This window comes from Stegastes partitus, unplaced genomic scaffold (assembly GCF_000690725.1).
Source record: "Stegastes partitus isolate 25-593 unplaced genomic scaffold, Stegastes_partitus-1.0.2 Scaffold899, whole genome shotgun sequence".
Lineage (NCBI taxonomy): Eukaryota > Metazoa > Chordata > Actinopteri > Pomacentridae > Stegastes > Stegastes partitus.
In genome coordinates, this window is record NW_007578630.1 from 169,530 (window position 1) to 194,145 (window position 24,616).

At 39.5% G+C, this 24,616-nt stretch overlaps 1 protein-coding gene and 1 non-coding gene across 7 annotated transcripts; one reads left to right on the forward strand and one right to left on the reverse strand.

The window, feature by feature from the left end:
• Positions 1–4,380: 4,380 nt before the first annotated feature.
• tp53inp2b (tumor protein p53 inducible nuclear protein 2b) lies at positions 4,381–16,367 on the reverse strand. Of its 6 annotated transcripts, none has more exons than XR_520648.1 (5): positions 14,412–14,687; positions 9,653–10,039; positions 8,382–8,961; positions 6,452–8,281; positions 4,381–6,388 (listed from the first exon to the last, which is right to left on the reverse strand). XR_520648.1 is itself a non-coding variant. In XM_008293644.1 (5 exons), exons 3-5 carry the CDS (start codon positions 9,774–9,776, stop codon positions 8,014–8,016), a joined length of 972 nt encoding a protein of 323 aa, XP_008291866.1. In that variant the 5' UTR covers positions 9,777–10,039; positions 14,412–14,633; positions 16,357–16,367; the 3' UTR covers positions 4,381–8,013. The 6 variants fall into 6 exon arrangements, 5 of the variants coding, with proteins under 5 accessions (XP_008291866.1, XP_008291868.1, XP_008291867.1 ...); XM_008293644.1 differs by adding an exon at positions 16,357–16,367 and having other exon boundaries at positions 4,381–8,281; positions 14,412–14,633; XM_008293646.1 differs by having other exon boundaries at positions 4,381–8,281; positions 8,382–8,958; positions 14,412–14,688.
• A 7,128-nt stretch (positions 16,368–23,495) lies between these two features.
• On the forward strand, positions 23,496–23,567 carry trnaa-ugc (transfer RNA alanine (anticodon UGC)). Its single transcript has one exon. It is a non-coding gene; the product is annotated as a tRNA-Ala (tRNA).
• Positions 23,568–24,616: the final 1,049 nt, after the last annotated feature.

Genomic DNA, 24,616 nt, shown 5'->3' on the forward strand with positions numbered 1-24,616 from the left:
CACATCACAGAGTGGCATGTTTTACATATCATTAGCATGAAAGTACTCACATGTTCCCAGCGCCGCCTCCAGACCAATGTGAAACGTACTTCAGTGTAGACTGCAGGCCTCTCGGTGAAATCTCATCCTCTCTCAGCTGATGACCACAAATCCTCAAGAAAAGAAAAAAAAAAAAAAAAGCAGGTCCCCCTCTGGACTGTATTATCTCTATGGAAAGTAGAGAACCTCCCCCCCGGACACAAACCCCCCCGCCTAGGTTTTGGTGAACCGGATGGAGTGGATAAACAGGTCATAGCAGGTGTATGAAACCCTCTCCCTGGTCCCTCCCATACAGCCTCAGTCCTCTCCTGTGTCTCCACCTGTGAAATTGCTGGTTGTAAATTCTAAATGTCAAGTGAAAAGACTTGTGCAATCCCTTATTAGGGAGCTCTTTTGCCTCCACAGGAAGGGTCAGAGGTCAGCTATAGGGGACTACAGAAGCTTCCACCTCTGTACATTAGATTATCAGTTCAAAGTTTGGACACACCTGCTCAATCAGTGTTTTATTCTTTATTTTTTTAAAACCGTTTTCTACATTCTAGAACAATACTAAATATGGCCGATCAGGCAATCTAAATATAATTGAAATCACAGCATCCAAATTGCAGGAGCTGCAATCTTGGATTAAGGTAAAACTGTGTCCTCTTAAATCATGTTCTCCAGACATAAGGGGAAAACGGTTGTTTGGTGCTGAACGCAGTAAAAATCCCATTTATCTGTTTTATATTTGAAGAGTTTATTTGCAAAAACATGTAATTCCATAGCACTGTTGCCTCGCAGCAAGAAGGTTGCCGGTTCGCATCCCGGTGAGGACACCCGGGATCTTTCTGCGTGGAGTTTGCATGTTCTCCCCGTGCAGCATGGGTTCTCTCCGGGTTCTCCGGCTTCCTCCCACACAGTCCAAAAACATGCTGAGGTTAATTGGTGATTCTAAATTGTCCGTAAGTGTGAATGTGCTTGGTTGTCTGTCTCTAAGTGTAAACCTGTGATAGACTGGTGACCTGTCCAGGGTGTCCCCTGCCTTCGCCCTAAGTCGGCTGGGATAGACTCCAGCCCCCCCGCGACCCTAATGAGGATTAAGCGGTGTATAGATAATGGATGGATGGATGGATGTAATTCGATTTTTGTAGATTTTCAGAAAACTTATTTTTTTGTTGTTTGCTTTGCTGAAATAATATCAAACTGAAGCTGAGCGGATTTGACTCAGTAGAAATGACATGACAAAAATAGAGATAACTTAAGTTTGATTAATATTGTCTCAGGTAGACGATGGAAAAGAGGGTTTTCCGAATGTTTGTGAAGATGGAGTTATCTGTTTTTGCAAATAAACTCTTTATTTGTTTCAGTGGAAAAGAGATGCAAGAATGAGCATTCCGCCTCTCAAACTGTCGCTCATATCGTTGTCTTATCCGTCTAAATAATTGCAATCGGAGAGATACATAGATAGTTGGGATGCACGATATATCGGCAACCAAATCTGTATTGGCCGACATTAGTGTTTTTTCCCCCAATATATCGGTATCAGTTCGATGAACAAATTTAGTGGAAAATCGGTTTTTGTCTGACATTAACGCCTTCGTCTCTACATTTCATATTGCTGCTATTTCACAGATGTTTTTACTTAAATGGTCCTGGACTTGAATGTTAAATATGTTTAAATATGTTTTACTTTTGTTATGTAATAAAGAAGACTGTGGTCTAATTTGATATGGGCTTCTTTTGAATAGTTTTCACATTCTGACAGTGCTTGCTTATACTCATTTTGGGGTGTGAACAACAATTGAATATCGACATTGGTTATCACGATATCATCCATCCATTATCTATACACTGCCTAATCCTTGCTGCACAGGGAGAACATGCAAACTCCACGCAGAAAGATCCCGGGTGTCCTCACCAGGACATGACTGGTGACCTTCTTGCTGCGAGGCAACTATGCTAACCACTGCGCCACCTTGCAGCTATCACAATATCAGAAATTTTAATATCAGATATCGGCCAGAAATTTTAATATCGTGCATCACTAATAGATAGATAGATAGATAGATAGATAGATAGATAGATAGATAGATAGATAGATAGATAGATAGATAGATAGATACATAGATACATAGATAGATACATAGATAGATACATAGATGCAGTATTTTATTAACCCCAAAAGGGAAACTGCAGTTTTACAGCAGCTGCTTGACTTGAATCATAAAAACAATGAGGTAGATAAATAACAAACTATGCTATTAAAGGCTAAGCTTCTGTGTAATAACTAAACAGAGTATAAAGTAAAGCACAAATATAACTAATAGAAAATTGGATCAAAAGATAGACTTAGCTGGACCCATATCTATACAGTGTGCAGAGTGCATGCCGTACAAAAGTCTGAATAAAACATACTGTGATACACTGCCAGAACAAGGTCAGAATGTTTATCTGACATATAGCAGATGCCATAGTACTAGATATAAAAAGTCCACAGAGAATAATGTTCTGTCCAAAGAAGATCAAGCTATGAACTAATAGGCAGCACATAGAAATACTCCATAAGATACATAAAGCATCACATGTGGGTGTAAGTGTTTACCTGTAAGTAAGTTTTGACTCATCATCTTGCTGTAAAACCAATGATGGTCCCTTTAACTGCGAACCCGATTGGATGGAGTGCTGCTGCAGAACACTGTGGTAGTCATGGTGGTTAAATGTTGCCTTGAATTTAGAATAAATATCCCACAGTATCCCACCACCACCACCATCACACCTTTTTCCATCTTTCGTGATGAAAACTACACATGCAGACGGCCTCCATTCACCGTCTCTGTCTCACAAGTGGAACCATCATTCTGAAACTCACCCTCTGATGTTCATTTCTTGCGTTTCGTCCTCAATCCATTTTTTCTCCTCATTGCTCTCCCACAGAAATGTTTTTTCTTTGCAGCAATGTGACCGCGGTGGCCTAATTCGTGCCGTCCCCCCCTGACAGTTGATTCTGAGCTGTGACTGGAATTTGAAGTCATTAATGTATGCTCTAATCTGAGGTGCTTGTAATTGGCTACTTCTGAACATTTGATGGTTTTTGTAACTGCAATTAAAGAAACTTTCAGTGTTCTTGAACTTGTTTTTTTTTTTTTTTTTTTATCAGACTGACTAACCTCCATGTCATATATTCATGATGGACAATCGTTTCTCTTTGATTTGTCGTGTCATACTATTAAGTAGTCGAATAGTACAGCTGCCCCTAAAGACAGCACATACGTTCGTAAAAGAAAATTATGGGAATTGTCCTGCAGTTCTAGAAATGCAGCAAGCACCAAATCAGGTACAAAAGGTGCTTCACAGACTTTTAAGGAAACTTGTTCTATTGAATCTGGAGAAGCAACATGCATGAAAACACACATATGGCAAAAAGAAAAAAACGTTACCTGCAGTACTCTGAGCAACCAGTGGGGTCGATTTGGATGAGCAGCAATGGGCCATTAAATATTGATACTGTGTCATTTTAAAGTGTTTTTTGAGATTTGTTCAGGCAGAAATATTTGAAAAAAAAGTTTGAAATTTATATATATATATGTATATGAAATGTTTTATTTTTAGGATTCAGGATAACAGGTGTATTTGTTTTTGCCTGCACTGACCGCCTGTTTACTGATAGTTGCTGTTTTTTTCTTTCTTTACAGCTGTCAGACCCAGCGTCTTTTCATGAGGCTTTCTGTTTAAACTCATAAAAGTCCTTGAACCCCGCCCAGATTCAGTCCACAACTGTGTTTACGCTCCATTACCACACCTGCCTGTCCACCTCATGTAGGCTCACCTCTTCCCTTTTCACAAACTGTACACGCCTACAAATAGCCTATTGTCTGCAATGTAGACAGGGATGCAATGTAGCAAAAGCTGATATTCAAGTAGGCTGTTGTAAAGTCTTTCTTGAGTACTTTGCTTTTCTACTTCAATGCATATTAGTAGGAAATGTACTTTTGGCTGCACTACATGAATTTAGCAGCTATACTCACTTTAAAATTGTACAAACCACACCCAGAATAAGTGGTGTTAAAGATTTAACTACCCAAATTATTTCACATTGGCCCTCTCTCTCGATAAGGTGCAATATTCAATATTCAAACTCTGCTTACACATTACTGGAGTAGTCTCAAATCATATAATAGATGCTGACACAACCTTGATGAAGTCTATCCTGCTGCAAAACAATTGTTTTAACATTTAAGTCTTACTTGCGGATCATTTCTTTAAGTACAATTTTAAATGTATGAGTTCTTCCACTGCTGATGTTAGATCACACTGTGTTCAGACACGCTCTTTGCCATCCCACGTGAAAATAATGACACAAGATTCAGGTGTTAACCTGAGTATTTATTGTTGTTGTTATTGTTGTTTTTTTGGCGGGTACCTGTGTTTTCTTAATGGATGCTGGAAAACCCATCCGTTGATTTTTGCATAGGTCTTGCCTGTCAGTGGATGACTGTCCACTTTGGGGATGGAAAATCAGTACGTCACAAAAACCATGCAGAAATAGTGAAAGGCACAATCACCATAGATATCAGATACACCAAATTTTATGTCTATATATTTCATTTTATGGGGTGGGGGGTGTACTAATTGAGATGTAACATGGGTGAAACCCCAAGTGTTTTATAAGCTGCCATAATTTTAGGGCACAACATAAAACATATGAAACTCCCCAGACATTCAACGCTTTTCATTTAAAACATCCTATTGTTGAACAACTTCTCTAATAACTATATGGGAAAATACAAGCATATTCTATTGTATTTTTTATAATACATTTCCTTTCTTTTATCTGTTTTTTTTTTTTTTTTTTTTTAAATATATAAGCTATTTGTCTCCTGCCTCATTCGGTCCCCGTCCACATCCCTCACATCACATCAGCCTCGACACATTGGGTGACCACTCCCTCTTCCCAATTTTGGACGACTTCCACTTTTAAAACCACACCATTCAATAATCACACACAACATACTGAAATAACGTTTCCTTTTCACATGACACTAGTGAGAAAGGAAAGAAATAAAAATGAGGAAAACAGGTTTGCAGCGGCAGAGGTATCTGTAGTAAATTTTGAACACACACACATTCACCTGTGAACTCTCATTATTACCCTGTTTTTGCTCTGTACATACTTTTTTTTTAATAACAGGCAAGCAGAATTCTACATCCGAGGCACAGTCAGTCAGAATAGTAAGCCCCTGGAGAGTGTGGAAGCCTAAACAGAGATCACCAAGTGTTTATGTGTGTGTGCACACTAGACTCACCACCTCAGATACATTCCCTACACTAGAGGAATAGACAGGATACATCATAGTTATCTTTAAAACGAACAAACAAACAAACAAAAAAGATAATAATCATAATCATTTGATAAATTAACATGTTTTGAACAAAACAGAGTCATTTATAAGATTATTGGCAGAAATGAAAAGCGTGTGGTATTCAAGGAAAACTGATTTATCTTACTTCTTTAGTTGATCTAAACAAGACAAGACATTTCCATTTTCCAAACAATCGAAAATAAATCCAGAGACTCTCAATCTGTCTTTTAAACACACCAGTGCAGACGTATTCAAAACACATCATTGTACTGTATCCTCATCAGCAGTCACACAGCAAGCGCTGCACTGAGTGGACCCTCCGGAGGGCAGTGTTTGCCTATGGCACGTCAACTCTGAGTCTAGTGCTGTTTTTATGGTGCATCTCGCCAAGATGAGACTGAAGCTGGGGCAAAGATGCCACTTTTGGCCACTGAAAATGCCCTCTTGGTTTGAAAATGAGCACAGAGGTGAGGCAGAGAGTGGATTCTCATCAGTCCCACTGGACACAATGTTGTGGACTTAAGTCCTGAGAGGCTTTGACATCTAACGGAGCATCATAAATTGTTTTGTAATATTTACAAGAGAAATAAATGACCGATATTCGTGTTATTCTTTTAAAGAGTTTCTATCATTTTAACGTGTCAGTACACCTTCTCACACACAGTCTGGATCAAAACGAAAAGAAAAATAAAATATCACAAAAGAAAAACAGAAAAAAAACAAAACAAACAAGCACACTGCACACCGCTAAAACTTTGACTCACAAAATGTATGACAGTGCAAACTTACATCCATGTCTCAAATAATTTACAAACATTAGTATACACTTCAGCACCATTGTTTACTATTGTTGTTGAATACATATCAGTAAGCTAGTGGACACTGTTAGAGCTGGATGTGCTAATAAGAAATAGACAGACGGTAATGGAGTAGATGTCAGCAATGTGTTGCTCGTCCATGAGCAAGATGATAGTTGTTCAAAGTATTGGATGTGGGGGAAGATGCTTGTTGTTAGGCTTTAAGGAAATATTTGTTCCCCTTCCTCCTAACAGTTGTGGGACATTTTTTGTTATGGACTGATACACAAGTCGAGCCTACTTTTTTGGTGTTCACATGGATAACGAAAGATCACAGCACACACTATGGATAAGCATGACTGTTGTGTGCTGGGCACAATACTTCAGTTTATAGACCACGCAATTAACGATCATCATGCTCTTTGTGATCCATGGGGAGAATTTGTTGACTTTAAAAGCCTAATGTGTACTTTCTCTTCATCTGACAGGAAATGGACTTGATTTTCTCTCTTGGTGGAGCAATGCAAAGTTCGACTGTAAAAATAATGTCACAACTTATGAGATAAAATGAGCAAAAATCAATTTAACAAAACAAAATAAAGAGTGTCCATCGATACCGCTCTGCACTTACCATAACCTGCCATACCCTGTAACCCAACAGAGAGCCCTGTACTATTTCACTGCCGTCTTATCTTTGGCAGTGATTTTATCATTGTTTATAACATCTATCTTCATGATTGAAAAAAATATAAATATTCTAAATGCTCTCTGATGAAGTTTGGTGTTAATTTTTGGAAAACACATTCACAGGCTGCTCAGAGGGTTACATTACACTTTCTTATGGCCACTTATTGTTAACCACATCCCTTTGAATACTATCTTGTTCTAATTCATCATGTTTTTCCTTTTACTCTTTAGTCTGTTTTGCTCACACTCTCACCATCTTCTACTTGCTCTTGACCTTCACAGAGTAAGAAGAGAGAGGAGTCTCACAACTCTAGTTTCCTCTGGTGAAACTAGTTGCTTCATGTTTCCTTGACTTTGTTTTACACTTTCTATGTTGGTAAACCACACTGAAGAGAAACAAATGTCTAGCTATGTTCCTCTCACTCTTGTCACACACGGTAGTTTCTTCCTCCTCTTCTGAACAAAGATAAAATTATATTTTGATAAAATCCCCTTTAAGATAAAGCTTTGAAGACATGATGAGCTGTTTTTGCTGTAAAGCTGCTAATGCTTAACTTGTCTCTGTCTTGCATTGTTTCCACCAGAAAAAAAAAACTGTTCCTCCAGTCAGAGTGAAGTACACTTGACTACTTCATTTTCAATTTATTGTCTCCAAAATCAACAAAGTAAAATGGAGATTTATTGGGTTAATTAACTAAAAAAAAAAAAAAAAAAAACATGCCTTGAGGGAGAGTGCAAGAATAAGAAAATGTTACTAAGATAGGACAGAAAATTAATATTATTCAACTTTTAGTTGTTTTTCAGACATTATTATTACTACGTATAACCTGTATAAATATTTTTGAAGACTTTTTTTTTGTTGTTTGGATACTGCAATGGACAATAAGTATAATAAATGTCTACACAGATCTACTCAGAGGGCTTGGTTCATAACAGCAGTATGGGGCATCAAACTACCAGGTGACGTTGGTTTGTGGCCAAACCAAAACAAAAAAGCAACTGGTCTACAGGTATCTGAGTGTAATATGATATAATGTGCAGAGATGGAAGCAAATATGCTGCGAGTGAATATATCTAATCATGTGTGTCTTGGGTTGACTATGTACTACTAATGCCCTCAGAGTAAACAATGCCCCCTGTTGCTGGGGAGTTTAGTGGCAGAAGTTACGCTTGCTGGGCTGATGGAGGAAGGTGTTTCTGGCGTGAGCTGCGTGGCGGGGAACCTGCTCCCTGGTGCGGTTTTGGCGTTGAATGCGGTTGCGGCCCAGATGGCGCCGCTCGATGCGGGCTTTGCTACGCTGGACTCTGGCCACTTGGGTGACCTTGGCCAGAGCTCCAGCCTGGGCAGCTGCTCCACGGGTCACCCTGGTGGGCATAGTGCTGCGAGTAGCGGGGGCAGCGGCTGGCTCAGGCACTCTGCTGCAAGTGGAGAGAGAAACATAGTGGGATTTTAGATAGTTATGATGATGCTGACAAAGCAGATGAAGGTCAAGTGAGTGTAAGCATAAATAGTTCTCACCTCACGCTGCTCGCCAGGCTGACAATGCTCTCCTCTCCCACCACAGACAGGTTGCTGTTGGACACCATGGACAGGTTGTTTGGGGAGACGTACACAGACATGCTGGGGTGCTCTATGAGCAGGTCCTCCATCGGGCTGGCCTCTGCTGTGGCTCCCTCTGCAGTGAAACAGGGGGGAGGGGTGACAAACCAGCTCTCATCCATGCAGCCTCTCTCTGAGCCTGCCCTACTGCTACCCCCACTGCCCCCAAACTCACTCCCAGAGCCTGGGGACATTGACGGGGTGGAGGAGGGCGTGGACAGTCTGGCCCGTCTTGGCAGGGTTACGGGTGTAGTGGCACCCAAGTCAGATGGACTAGTGCTAGGACAAGACAGGGGGTCTGATGATGCTGCTGCTGCTGCCCCCAGTGCCCGACCTTTATGTGTCCTACGACGCTTGTGAGGTGGGTGGGGAACGAGAGCCGGGCATTCAGTCCTTGTGTGTGTGTCTTGATCATTAGATTGGTTACTGTCTGGGAATGATTGTGCAGTCGGTGGTGTTCCCGTCTCATCTTCTACCTGCATCATGCGGTCAGATTCTTCTGAGCACATGGCAGAGATGAGATCGGGGATGGGACGGCCAATAAAGACAGATGTTTCAGACGGGAAGGGAATGTTGCAAAAATTATGGAAATGTGGCAGATTTTTCAAAAAGCCATGCGGGTCAAAGGGGATAATTTTAAAGGGATCACATACGCACGCGCACACATACCAGTGTGGGAAATGTAGGGGTATTTTAAAAATTGGAGGAAGGGAAGAAGAGGGGGTAAGGAAACACAAAACATAAAAGAGTCACATCATTAGTTGTGTTGACCCTCTAAGGTTGTGATTATGTCAGTGACATAATTGGCTTGACTTTGCTGAGAGGTACTTTTATGTTATGTTGTTTGGAAAGCAAATTTTCAGTTATTGTCTTTGTCATGATCGAGATCATAAACAAAGTGGAGGAGATGCACAGCATGTTCACAGATAATTATGTGTCTCCATCATTCGGCGGACAACATCTTTGGCACGGCAGCATTATGGATGTGCACCAGTGCAGTTGCGCCACGCCCTGACTGATTCTTCACCCTACCCCATCACCCCCATCGTTACCACTACACCTCTACGGCTAGTTCACCATCATAGACATGCAGGAGAGAAAACAGATATTTCCCACCACATAAAACACAATTTGACTATTTCCCACTTTGGCGTGGCTATAAAATGACACACCAGCCCTCTTTGACTCACCAGGCAGGTTGACGAGCATCCATCCTTCCTCATCTGCCTCCGTCACACATGGGTTGGGTCCCTTCAGCTCAGCTGCCACCTCTTCTACCTCTCCAAACAACAGGTTGCTAAGACGCTGAAACATGGCTGCTTGTTGTGTCAAGTGTTGATGACTCTGGTGCTTTTTGTTGTCCACAAAGAAAAAGCTGTAGCTGCCTTTTTGAATTTCTTGTTTCTATCACTTGTTGCTGTTTTACGCTGCTTTTTTTTTTTTTTGTCTTATTTTTCTGAGTTTTTTTTTTCTTTTTTTCCCCTTGAAGCCTCTTGCTGGATCTTGGTTTTAAGAAACAGGAGTGGACAGGCTTCTATAGTGCAAATTTAAGGTTTCACTTGGTTTGGAGCAAAGGCCTGGGGAGAGAAAGAGAGAGAGAGAGAGAAACAAATTGGATGATTAGTTGTAATAGAAAACAAAAAACATAAGGTGCGGCACTGTCAATACACCTTTTCTCTAGAAGGACACCTAAAAAGAGAAGTCACTTATTAGGTTAATTTCCAATTTGTTAGAGTTGAGTGGGTAATGTATGTGTGGCAAGAGCTCATTTCAAGACAGATTACAACGATTTAGAGCAATTATTTAGTTTAAACTCAAACTTGTATCGTAATGGCAGATGGGAACAATTTAGCATCAAGAACAGAAGCTCTTTTTTCCACACAAAATTGCTGGACAACTAGTATAAAGTAGTTTTTGGAATTGGAACTGTTATGGTAAACTTGAATTTAAAAAAAAAATCCAACAATGTTCACAATCTATAAGCTAATTTTCTCAGTTTGTAATTTGGTGCGTTGCAGATATGTGTAAAACCAGTTTATAGCCTTTTTACTAAAACAGCTGCTGGTTCCATCTTGAAGTGACACGAGTTAAAGTGAATTTAAAAAACTAAAAACAATACAATGAAGTTGCTGAAACGCTCCACAGAGCTGAGTAAAAATGCAATGCCAGCTGAAGACATAGTCATTAAATCCACTGTTAATATAAAAATATTGATTTGAGCAGCTTCATATCTTCATGATGATGCAGTTTTCAGTTTTTTTAAAATTGTCAGACAGCTGAGCACATATAGGATGGTAATACTGAAAAAAGTGGCTATTGAGTAAACATTAGACTTTTACTGGATGGTATCTGTCGGCCACATAATCACATAACGATCATCTACACTGTAAAATACATCAATAGAGTCACACTGAGCTACAGTTTGTGGTAATAAATCACTGAGCTACAATACATGAGGAATGAGTGTTTAATGAAAAAAAGAAATGAACTAGAAAGCAGAGGAGCTAGTGGGCAATGACTAGATTAGATCAAGATATCCAATCAGCACAGTCTCAGGACAGATGGACAGGCCAGAGATAAGGAGGAGGAAGTTAAAGGATACAAAGAGCCAGACTCTCCCAAAATCAAACAAAGTGAGAGTGCACATGTTAAAAAGCAAAGACAGACACGACAAAAGGTGCTTAGGCGAAAGACAAGTGCCTGACCTAAATGTGAGCATGATGACGTAACCTTCACCAGATGTTTGTGCAGTCATAGCTTACAGGACAAACTCCTAAATGTTCAAAGTGTTTTGTTGACTTAAACTATGTGAGTGAAAGAATGACAGAGAGTTCACAGAGTGCAAACACCACTGTCAATGCCTCTACTACCTGCTGACACACTTTGAAATACCTCCAGGTTACATAGATGTATTCCCAAATGTGTTTATTTTTGCATCGGTTTATACTAGTTTCAAAGTTGTACAGGTTTAATTTCAGATCATAACCTATTTCAGTCCGTAATCTATTCCATCCACGGCCTGATTTCAACCTGAAAGTCTCATGGACTCCAACAGGTGATGCTGATTCTCAACTATTTCTCCAAATAAAAGAGTAGACCAAGAAATGACAGAGCGTTGGAATAATGAATGCACGTGGAATGAGGTGAAACAGAGTGTGAGTGATGGGGATTTAAAAGCGGAGTGGTGGAAGCAGATATGCATGGATGCTTGTTGGGAAGCTGACACTTTCTGTCCTTATTTGGAGAATCATCACAGTGACTAGGAAGATAAAGGGAAGAACTATTAGCAATCCTACAGATCATGCTCCTGGGATTTCTTATTTTCAGGGGAAATTATAATCATTTGAACAAACTTGCTAAGGAGTGCTTGCATGGGTGTATGCTTGAAATAATAAGAGACAAATGAAGTGAGACAGAAAGTGGGACAAAAAGCCAAAAATGGGTGAAGCCTTTTCCTTAAAATTCACAGCGATCCCATTGGATAGCAGGCCCTCAGCTGTATTTTGTTAATGCTTTAGGCTGCATGAATTCATCCTGACTTACTTTCTAGGTCACGCGTTAGAAATTGTTTTCAGTCGGCTACATAATGGTTGTTATATTTTGCAGATTTTGGAGGAGAAGTTACCACGAATGCTGCAGTGCACACTCAACACTGAGACTGCTTTAATGCATTCTTGGACTAACAGAAACTTAAGTCATGAGACCATGACAAATAAATTGAGATAAACAACATTTTTGTGAGAAGGCCTCAGGGTTGCTTTGCATAAGGCATCCACAAAAGACGCACACACTCGACTGCATGCAGCACTTCCTTGATAAAACTAATTTTTTATCAGTTTGGTGATAGTACAGACTAATTCAGGGCTATCTGACTGGTGCAAATATAACTACTGATAATACCTAAAGAGCACAAATATCACTGACATGACACTGATATGACCTATATCCTGGAGATGAAAGTTCCTTTTGTGTAAACGTTATCAGAGCTACATGTTTGCAGCACTGAATGCTGTTTGATGTTAAATATCTTACATGGGAGAGAGTTGCGAGATAGTGGTAGTATCTGTTGTCCTGTTTGCATGATGTCTTGGTCAGTCCTGTGCAATTCTTCCCTTACACATTCTCTATTAGTATGATGCGATGTGTTGTTCTATTCTGTTTTAGGATGCATTTTTAAGATCTGACCAGGGATAACAGGTGGAATTTAACCATCAAGGGATTATCCATTAACACATTACTCAGGTCCTGGGTAAATTACACTGGTTCTGCATTCAGCACCGAATTAAATTTAAGATTCTTCTGACTGCTCTTAAATTTCTACGTGGTCTGGTTCCACTTAGAGCTGTTAACCCCTTATTCTGCACCGAGACCCCCCAGATCAGAGACTCAGCTACTGTTACACAGTCAGAAAAGCTCAGTCAGTTCCTCAATTCAAAAAGCCATTGAAAACCCACCAGTACAGACAGGCATTTGTACATTTTTCCACATTTCCTCCATTTTATCAGGATTTGTTCTTACCCTTTTTAATGTTTCTTTTTCTTACATAATGTTTTGTTGTTCTTACAAACGCTTTATCTCAGGCTCATTTATAGCTGATTTTGATTACATGCTAACAACACAAAATCTAAGCAAAAGAGGGGCAACATCTTTAACAAGATTAAACCTAAAATTCAAGAAGATATGGCACACAAGTGCAGCAGAGGGCAATATTCCGATTCTCATAGGTTTAATATGGGGCATTTATTTTACAGTTTACGGTCGCAACTGCACATACTGAAGTATTTAAAAAAATGTTTAATGTTGAAGATCTGTCTTTTGACACTGATCTTTTTTTAAAAGTAGGAGGAGGAGAGAGGAGAGGAGAGGGGTGGGAGGGATCCGAAATAAAAACAAGACGCCCGTGACGTCGTGACACGTCACTGACGCTGACGAAGAGGCTCGAGCCTGTTTTGCGACCGGAGGAGGAAAAAAAAAAGAGATCTGACCAGCAAACAGCGAAAAATACAAGATCTTATGACCGTGCATTTGCACTCTACGTGGCTTTTCATTTCTAATCTACATTTTGCAACACTAGTCCGAAAACAATCCATATATGAATGGCTGCTATTGTCGATGGTTATCGTCTGGAGTCCTCCTGAAAAAAAAGAAAGAAAGAAAAAAGAAATACTGCCCAAAGCAGCAGCAGTGTTTACATTTCAAATACATAGAGATAGCCTGGATTTTTTTGAATTATTTTTTAGAAATACAAAACAACACGATCAGATCGTCGACAGCCGAGAGAAGACACGACTTTCAGCGCAGTGTATCCAGGTTAAACATGAATTATCCGTGTAAGCTCTACAGCTGAAGGGTCAAAGCAATGACAATTGTGGCTCAGCGACACTGCACGAAACACATCGACTGGATGGGCTGGTGGTAATACAAGGAAAAGGCTTTTCTCGGGATAATATGAGGTCCTATATTTGCAACAAAAATATCCTGAAAGGTCCGCCCGCCACACAAAAAAAAACATCAACATCCGCCATCGACTCCACATCAGCATTTGGTGCAATTTGCAAAACAGCTGCTGGCGTCCTATATAGCTCAACAGACTGGTGTCATTTTACGAAATATAGGACGTCGAAACGGCCTAATTACGACATTTGGTTTGGGCAACTATGCTGTTTTCAGTCTATCTAATCGTGACCTAGTAATAGGTCATTGCATATGATGACACAAAGCAGTCAGAAATAGCCTACAAAAGGAGTCAGTGACAGACAAAGCGATGCAATTCGGTAATAATGCATGATCTATGATTTCATGATGACAGATATTTTCCATGGATAGCCTCAACATATAAGGAATGCGGCAGGTTCAGTGGCAAAGATGTAGTTTGATACCTCTTTAAGACACAGTTGGACACAAAACACACCGACTGTTAGATTCAAAGCAAAATAAAGAACAGCTTACCTGCCTTTGCAGTGTTATTCAAGTTGTAAACGAGATCTCACACACAGTAGAAACGACAACTCTTAAAGCATAGCTTTAGATAGCCTTTATGTGAGGTAGTTAAAACACCATTATACAAAAATAAAAGGCTTTCTTCTTAGAAGAAGGGGCTTCGTGTAAAAATGTTACACTGATGTTTTCAGATCATAACATCTGCAGCTTTTTTTCCTTCTTCCTCCTCTCCTCTATTTTTTTCGCTGCAGATTTTCTTCTGTTTATTGCTGCCTCCAGCTGATCCTCGGATCAGAATGTAGAACGTACAAAACAGCTGATTGTGAGATCACAATACTCCGGGCCACGCCCCTCGACCCGCCCACACCGAGCACGGCAGCCAATCAGAATATTACACCCGCCACAGGCCGGGCCTCTAGGTAACAGGGTGGGGGCAGGGCAAGGCGAGCTGTCAACCTGCGCCCAGATGGAAATGGTGACTTCACTCAGAAGCTGATCCGTGATCAGCTCCCACTTCCAACATCCCTGTTGTTGCAGAGCAGGCCTGGGGGGATGGTAAACTGACCCCGAGTCTGTGCTCACATAGCCCCACACACAGGTCATCTACAACAAGCAAAGATCTGTTGACAGCAAAAATGATTAAACTGTCAACCTACATGAATCCAGCCACAGAAAGAAGAGCTGAAGCTGTTGCAGCAGACCTGTTATATCATCACCTGAGTGGACTCTGGAGCAAAGCTGCAGCACATTTGTCTCTGTGCTGTCCAAAAATATCCTGTAAATATTTAACAAATATTTAAAATGCATTATTGTCATTTTAGTTTTTGTATTTTAATCAGGTGCTGAATGCTGTCCAACAGGACACTGGGTAGCCAAATCTGCTTTGCTTATTTTCCTGTCATGACATAACATTAATTAGTTACTAAAGCAAATGCTGATGTCAACCTAAAATATTAAAATTATAAATAGTGCAGACTTGTCTTCATTGCTCAGTGTTGCCTGTGTTACTTAAAATTTTATTTGTAAATAGACCTCATTCCCCTCCCCCTCAATATCATTCTTTTCACTCCGCCTTAGTGGGAAGATCCTCTGCCTGCTTTTCAACTCATACCAGCCAATCATATTTCCCTTCTTCTGAATGCAGCATTTGAGTAACCAATGAGCTTTCTCGAGGCTTTGAAAACCCCTGGTGGTCACTTATGCATCCTGCAGTCTGCAAAGCTTTGAGAATGTACACTTCCTTTTATTGTTGCAGATTGTGCAAACTGGTTCACATAAGTGTGCCTGTGTTTCTGCATGTATACGTCTCTAGGTGAAGGGTCATCCTGCCTTGTGTTTTATTAAAGTCTTTGCAGCAGTATGCATTAACCCAGAGGGTGTGAAGCTCACTTGTGTTGGCAACATACATGCTTATATCCACAAATGTGTGCATGCACCTGCAGGACTTGTTGTGGGAGGAGAATTCATTCCAGGGCACTATTTGTTGCCGAATTAACGCCAAAGTCGTGCTACCTCAAATGGCTTTCAGTATCTTTGAGGAGCTTACTTAGATGACACAAAACTGGCCAGGTCACCCACATAGTCAGTGCACATTACTCCATACTGTGCACAGGTTTAGGATTCCAATCGCCTCCTTGCCAACTGGAACTCAGTCCAACAAGAGATATCATAATAATCTTTACAAGTGGAATTCTGTCAAAAATGAGAGTGATCCAGTAGTTGGCCAGTAGAAGCCATGCCTACACTGTAATAAATCACCATAAAAATACTGCCAAATTCCAACAGTAGTGAACGGTTTTTTCCAGAATACATTTAAAAACTGTAAAATTTGATGCCTTTTGAAAGCCAGAAACAAAAATGACACTTAATAGCAGGTTTCTGTAAAAACTGATGGCATGAACTGAACAAAAAATTCTACAAAAAAAAAGACACAAAATGACAAAAATAAAAAAACAGACACAAAGTAACACAAATGAGAGCTACATTAAAAAAAGATTCAAAAAATGTTGAAAAGACACAAAAAGCAACTGAAAGGAGACACAAACTAGTTACAAAATGACAGTAGCAAGATACAAAACAAGAAAAATGTAACCAAAAGGGACAAAACCATGAAGATAGAACACAAAAGAAACACATGACAAAAACAAGATGACAGAAAGAACACAAAAGAAAAAAGAAGACACAAAATGACAAAAACAAGATACAAAACTACAGTTACATCGAATGCTGAGTACAGCGGCAATACAACATAAATACAGAATATTAGTGGAAAGTCTAATTACTGTATTAAACAGTACACCTCATATTCTATTGTAGTGTCATCAGTTATACAGTACATAACCGTTTAGGTAAATGACAAAAGTAACACTATAAAAACTACTGTAAAGTAGTTTCAAACAGAGTTGCCAGAATTATTTATTTTTCACTGTACGGTATGTAGAACAGTCGTCCTCAAATGTATTCATACCCTTCAATTAAAGAAAAGGCAAAATTCACAATAGTCACTCAAATAACTAGAAACTGAAAAAAGTAATAATAAATTTTAAAAAAAAAAGCTAAATTATAATTTAGTGAAATAAGCATTGCTTTTGAATTGTGGTTGAAAAGAATAATTCAAAAACAACAACAACCCATCCCGGACAGATTAGCGCACTTTGCTGATGAGCAGTGAGCCAAAATCAAAATACCTGTCAACAGGTGCAGAAGTCTGATTGAGAGTTACAGAAAACACTTGATTGCAGTGATTGCCATAAAGGGTTGTTCAACAAAAATATTAGTTTACAGGTCCCATCATGCTTGTTTACTTGCTTTTTTTAATTTCTGTTGAGCCACAATTCAAAAGCACGAGTTTTATTACATTTTTATTTATTACGTTTGTCAATTTCAACTTATTTCAGTGACAGCTGTTTTTTTTTCCTTCTTTAATGGGAGGTTATGAATACATTTGAGGACGACTGTCTGTTCATTTATCATTGTTATCAGGGCAAGCATTTATTCTCTAGTCACACTTGGTTAAAAATGATATTCTACTCCTGGAGACCCTCTTCAAGGACAAGGCAACTTTTATTCTAATGTACTTATAAATACAAATGGAAAGATTGTGCATTTGCTTCACCGAATACAATAAGACATGTTTTGTTTGTGTCAAAGTTTATTAGTCAAGCCCCAGTCAAAAAGATAGTTATAGTGATGACGCAGCATCTACAGTATGTTCTGATTATGTCACATCAGAAACCAATGTGCTTTCTTTTATTTTGTGTACATCTGACTGGTATCAACTGATTTTGACCTAAAGTGTCCTCATATGTTTCACAACACATGTTAATGTGAATAATCAAACCAGGCGGTGTGGCTCGATATCTTAAATGCAAACTGACAACAAATGAACCACACCTAGCAGTCTCCAGACGCCTATGTCTCACGCAGATTTATTAGTAAGCTGGTTTCTCTGCTTCAGACTTTGTCACGCCGTTGCCACACCGACTAGGGACGATAACGAAGAGTTCATTGTGAGCTGTCTGAAGTGAGGATGATAAGGTTTCGGCCTATACAGTTACCAGGTGCTAGGCAACTCACGCAGACACACACCAGCACACAGCGGTGGTGATGATATCCAAACCCCAGTGACACAGTGAACACAAACACTTAGCAAGAACAGTTTGTGCATCTGTGCTTGTGTTAATGTTTGTGTTCTTAAACTAATCAGAAGAAGTCACAGGACCTGGTAGGACTTGTTATGTCATGTCCTTGAAGCATGCCCAGCCATGCTGCTAGCTGCGGTGCACAACAGATACAGTACATTTTATGATATTTGTAGCAACGTTCCTGTAACGAATGTGAGCTCACACAGCTCACAAGTAACTCAAATTTGCTCAAGGACGCAGAAAGAGAAGAGGTTATGGTTTTCCACTGTCTGCCTCTTTTTTTTTTCCCCCTGTTCCTTTATCCCTGCTGGAGCTTTCACTGAAGTTGCCTGGATTCCCACAGTTTCCCAAGCTGGTTGGAGAAATAGGTGAAAGGCCACGGCAGTCTCTCTCGCTCTCTCTCTCTCTCTCTCTCCCTCCCTGCCTGTGTTCATGTTCATGAATGTGACATGCAGCTCTTGTTTAACAGCATGCCTGTCCTTGCCCCGGCTGACACAGCTATGAGTCGGACCCAGGCATCAATCAAACCTTGTGTTGTAAACACAGCTGTTTCGTTAAAGACCGAGGCGTGGCGATGGACAGGTTGACTCAGCTGACTCAGAGGTCCAGCTCGTTGTGTGGCGACGCCTGACGCACACAGCAAAACAACTTCCTAAACGAGACAGAACAGATCCTGACGGGATGGACAAGAATGACTGTTGTTGTGGCTCTGTGTGAAACGTGAAAAGGAAGTGTAAATATGTGTTCTCCCTTCTGCAGGGTTGACAACATGGTAGTGAACATGTATTGTTTAGTTGAATAAAAGGAGTCTAATCTAAATCTCATTAACATGACTTTCTGAATTATGTCAAAACATTCTGGTTTTCGTTTCAACATGACGATGTTCACCCCAGTGCACTCTGCAGGCCTTATTTTTGGGGCCTCACTCTCCTCTCATCTCAGGCCTCTCTGCCCCTGCATTGCTGGCTGCAGGCTGATGATAAGACAGTAGCCCCTGAAGATACAAGGTTGCTGCTGCTCCCTGTGTTGCCACAGCAATGCAACAACACACATACAATTGAAGTTTACATACACTGTATAAAAAGACATATAACCTTTTCGTTTTTTTTTTTCTCACATTCTGACATTAAATCAGACTAAACTTTTCCTGTTTTAGGTCAGTTAGCTTTACCAAAATTATTTCTATTTGCTCAATGCCAGAATAATTAGAAAGAGATTTTTTTTTAGAGAATCTTTTAGTCATTTCTTCATAGGTTTCCATACACTAAGATGACTATGCCTTCAAACTATTTGCGAAAGCCCAGATGATGATTTCATGGCTTTAGAGGCTTTTATTAGGTTAATTGACAACATCTGAGTTACGTGGAGGCACACATGTGGATATATTTTAAGACACACCTCAAACACACTGCTTCCTTTTGTGACAACATGGGGAAATCTAAAGAAATCAGCCAAGATATCAGGAAGAGAATTGTGGACCTCCACAAGTCTGGTTCATCCTTGGGTTCAATTTCCTGATGCCTGAAGGTCCCACGTTCATCTGTTCAAACAATTATATGCAAGTATAAACACCATGGGAATGTCCAGCCATCATACTGGTCAGGAAGGAGACGGGATCTGTGTCCCAGAGATGAAGTGTTTTGATTGAAGATGCTGGGTAGTTACAAAGTGGCTTAAGGACAACAAAGTCAGTGTTTTGGAGTGGCCATCACAAAGCCCTGATCTTAATCCTGTACAAAATTAGTGGGCAGAGCTGAAAAGGTGTGTGGAGCAAGACAAACCTGAGTCAGTTGCACCAGTTCTGTCAGGAGGAATGGGCCAGAATTCCAGGAAACTATTGTTGTATACCCAAAACATTTGACCCAAGTCATTCAGTATAAAGGCAATGCTACCAAATACGAAGGAAATGTATGTAAACTTCTGACTTTAACGACAGTAATAAAAAATTCTCTCTTCCATTATTCTGGCATTTAGCAAATAGAAATAATTTTGGTAATCCCAACTGACCTAAAACAAGAAAAGTGTAGTTTGATTTGACATCAGACAGTGAGAAAAAAAAGGTTTTGTCTTTTTAAACAGTTTATGTAAACTTCTGGTTTCAACTGTGCATTCCAAGGACAGGACCGATGCCCCTGTCATTTCTACAAATTCATGTTCGCACTCGGCCATAAACAAAATTTCTCAAAATTATTACAATGCTGGCTGGGATGTGAATGTAGAAAAGTTTAGGGCGATCTTCCCAATATACGTCACTCAAAAACAAAAATGCCAACCATGGAGACGCTAGAAGAAAAGTCGTAAGGATGCATCTTCTGGGGATCATGAATATGAGATATTTTAATTGTACAGCAAACTGGCAGACTGACTGACATTCGGGAAGTTATGTTCGATGTTATTTGTATTATTCTACTTCTTGTTGTTAACACAAGGTTTGCAAAGCAACCAGTGGAGACTAAGGGTTGTCATGGCACCCAATCTTCAAGAGAAAGCATGCAGCTCTGTGTAAAACCCCAATCTGATGTTTTTCATTTTGGTTTGTGTGTGAAATAAACAACAAGATGATAATGTTTAAACAACTGCTGAATTAGTTTTAAAAAGTTTGTTCTTTTTTTTTGCTTTTTTTTTTTTACATTTCTCTGTCTGTATGCACATAATTATTTCCAAATTCCACACTTTATGAAGAGGTGAAGACACAGTGAGACAAACGAGAACATGCAAGACATCAAGATTCATACATTCCACTTGGGGACATGGAAATAATAACCACTTGTCTTTGTACATTTGTTCAACTTGAGTGCATCTTTATTTTCATAACGTTATATTCCTTCTCCTCTGCATTTCAGGTAGAAATACTGTGTTTATAAGTGTATTCGTTATAGACAGTAGCTACTTTTTGACTTGACATTTTAATTTAAAAAATAATAAAATAATATTGCAGACCATTTGGATAGTTCTTCATCTTATTATTCATACTTTGAACAATAATTATTATTTTTTGCAATTACAGGTTTCAGCCTGTCAGTTGTTTTATGTCCTGTGTTAGTTTTCTGTTAAACTGAATGCTTTTGAGTTTTTAACTGTCAGACAAAACAAACAAGTTATATATTAACTTTCTGTGTTTTTTCAAATGTATTTCTCATTAATTTATCCTATTAATTAGGAAAATAATCTGCAGATTAAACTCTGCAAAGGAATATAAAGTCTTCAGAGCTGGCTCCACCATGCTCACTTAAGGCAATAAAATGTGTCTCTAAAATAAGACAGCATAATAAGCACTGTGCAAAATGAGTGTTTTTCCATAAACACTTTTTAACACCTGCTGTGCTTTGCCAGACACTAAACATTGAACAATAATATCAGCATCATTTGCAATATTGCTTTTTCACTGGTAAGTGTCAGTTACAGTATTGTGTACAAAATATCAATTTTATGTTTAAATTAAAATAGTAGTTCTGTTGTTTGAAAATGGATTTCCAAATATAACTAATATATATATATATTGACTGCAGGCTTTTTACTGTGGACATCACATATTCAGCTCAATGCATTGCCCCACAGATTATTGGAGGAGATGTTTGACGGTAAATTCTTAAGCAGTTGCTATAAATATGCGTGTACTCCCAGTGCTCATAGCTCGGCTTGTTACATTGGTCTTGAAGGCCAAGTTTATTTCCAGTGGAACACAAAGCAGGAGAATCCATTATGATCCTAACAAACTCTTCCACAGTGAACATAAGAATAAATTTGCCACTAAAGTCTTGCTCGCAGAAGCATATCAAACTACCATTTATTGTATGTCAAGGCATCAAAATGTCCTGCCAGAATATTGTGGTACAATTTGTCATACCTCAGTTATCAAAGTTTTTTTTTTTTTTTAATGTGTGTGCAAAGATGGGATTTGTCATGATAGCTTCACTTTTTTTTTTTTTTTTTTTTTCATATTTCAGCTCATCCATAATCAGAGATCTTTTAATCTAATCCAACATCGTGGATTCTGAGTCAGTGGCATGATGAGAAATAACAGTGAAATATTCCGACTTTTATTTTTACTAGTTCCTGTGATGGTGTTATTTAAACAAGATTTGAAAAATTATGCTTGAAATTTTACAGACTTCCATATCTACAATGACACTCATATCATATGCCATAAAGTAAATGCCACAAATAAGAGATATTATCTGTTGCTTTTGCTTTCAAAATGGAATGCGACATGTGACATTTGTTTCCGGGCCTAAACAGGAGCACAAGGGCAGAGGGCAAATTCAGACCATACATACCAGGACAGGAATATTTGAAACCCCAAACCAAAGTCAGAGCCATTCTCCCTGATACTGTCCACTTGTGACGTCTGGATGGCCTCAGATAAAGAATTTCGTTGTGAATCTCATATTGCATACAGTCATGCAGCACTCTACAGTCCCCAGATAACCCTGACCACGTAACACAGTCCGCTATTCCTTATTACTCAGCATAGTGCTTTTCGTCACTGGTCCAAATTCACACAACAACAACAACAACAACAACAGAGCTGATGTTAACCGGTGTCCCCCTTTCTGCAGCCCTGGTTTTAAGAGTCTGCAAACAGAGACTGGGAAGTCATCAGTCTCTCACCCCTTCTCTCCCCTTCGTCAGCCCTCATGCCATGCGTGGATCCCATGGGCCTGCCCCTACAAGGCCAGAGCAAACAGGGCCTGGAAGTGGTGTCCTTGGCAAGGGGTGCTCTGATAAACACAGCATGAGTGAGGACACGCCGTGTTCTCCAGAGGGGGACGACAGACCCTCATTCACGCTCCCCTGGAGGATATTATTAAACTTAATGAGGGGAGCTATTTTAAATTCCCCAAAGGATTAGGGTACCTTGGAGGACGAGAAAGCAATGAAATTCTGCCACTTGTGTTGGAATCAGTGTGTTTCAGATACACTGTGTTGCAAATTCATTCACCTGCCTGGTTTAGTCCTGACATTAGTCTTCATCCCCATCAGTTTGTTATTTGCTTTGCAGTTAGCGTGGGAAGAGGAGGAGTCTCTTGCTCAGATGTGTCCCTTGACTGAAACCAAAACAGGACCTGCAGGCTAAAAATAACACAAGGATTTATTAAACAAAAAACGGGCTACATATTCAACAGTGTCTTTTCCATTCATCCATCCTGACGTTATCTCTCCACTCCACCACTAAAAACAGCCAGAATCCCCCTGAGCAGGAAACACTTTGGGAGCTCTTTATTTTGTTTGGCCCATCCAGTAACTTTTTCGTCACAGAAAATGAAACACAGAGCTGGGTCAACGGTGGTGAAGAGGCTAATGTCGGGACATGAAATTACATAACTTGGCCTCGGTCAGAATAAAAATAACCTCCTCGACATCGTCTCCTTTTACAGCGCTCAAATCCTCCACTTAGGCATGTTTGCTCACGTTTGAAAACACATGACCGACGGGCTGTGCACCAGTAGGGGATGTAGCTCAGTGGTAGAGCGCATGCTTTGCATGTATGAGGCCCCGGGTTCAATCCCCGGCATCTCCACTCGTTTTGTTGTTCTTGCTTGCTGCGTGTTGTGGTGCGGTGATAAGAAATATCCATACAGAGGTGTCGCAGTCGGTAGATTGGGGTGTCTTAGTCTCTTCTTTTCACTCTCCTCATTTCTGTACACGATGCTCTTTTCTATTTCTTTACTCATTTCCTCTGTCAGGTCCAGCAGTGTCACGTAAAATTCAGTAATACGCAATAAAATAGAATAAATAAATCAATAAATTAAAAAAATTAAAAAATCTGATTATCAAGAGGGGGCTTATATTCATAAAGCTCCCCCTGGCAAAGCAAATTAGTTCAGCACAACACAGAAGTCACATCATCGTTGTGCTTGTTATGATGCTGGACCGGACACGCCAATAAAATAAAATAAAATAAAATAAAATAGAATAAAAGAAGAAGAAGAAACATCCATACAGGTTATGAAAAAATCCACTTTGCTTTTTTTTTTTTTTTTTTAAATTTACCTAGGCTTTCACAAACGATAAATACACATATCAAACCCATTGTACTCCACCTTGCAGCTTAGTGAGCTTGTCTGGACCAAAATCTGTGAGGAAACGACTTCAAGACAATCTTATTTCATAAACATCTGTGTAACTGTCCAAAAGTAAGACTGAGGTTCCTAGTTCAAGTTTGTTTTAATATTCTTTCACAATTTTATTCATGTTTAAATTCATACGGTCGTTAACGCTGATTAAAATTACAATAAATAAGATGTTTTTGTTTTTTTTAAATGTAATTTTAAACAACTCTAATTTTAATGTTTGATTGAAAATGTAACGCTGTTTATTACAATGTTTAAGACGTAACAGGTCACATGACCACAGTTTAGTCAAGGGGCACACCTGTGGTATTGTGGGTCTGATGCAATATGGCTACAGAGGGAAAACCATATGGCCCAAAATAACCATTCTGCGCAGTCTGAGAGGCACACATGGTAATTTGTGACCTTTAACTTTGATTTGTTTGTAATATTTGTCAAAGTGCTTTTGCATGCTTTAATGCATTATTCTTGCAAGCTAACATGTTTGGAGCCGTCT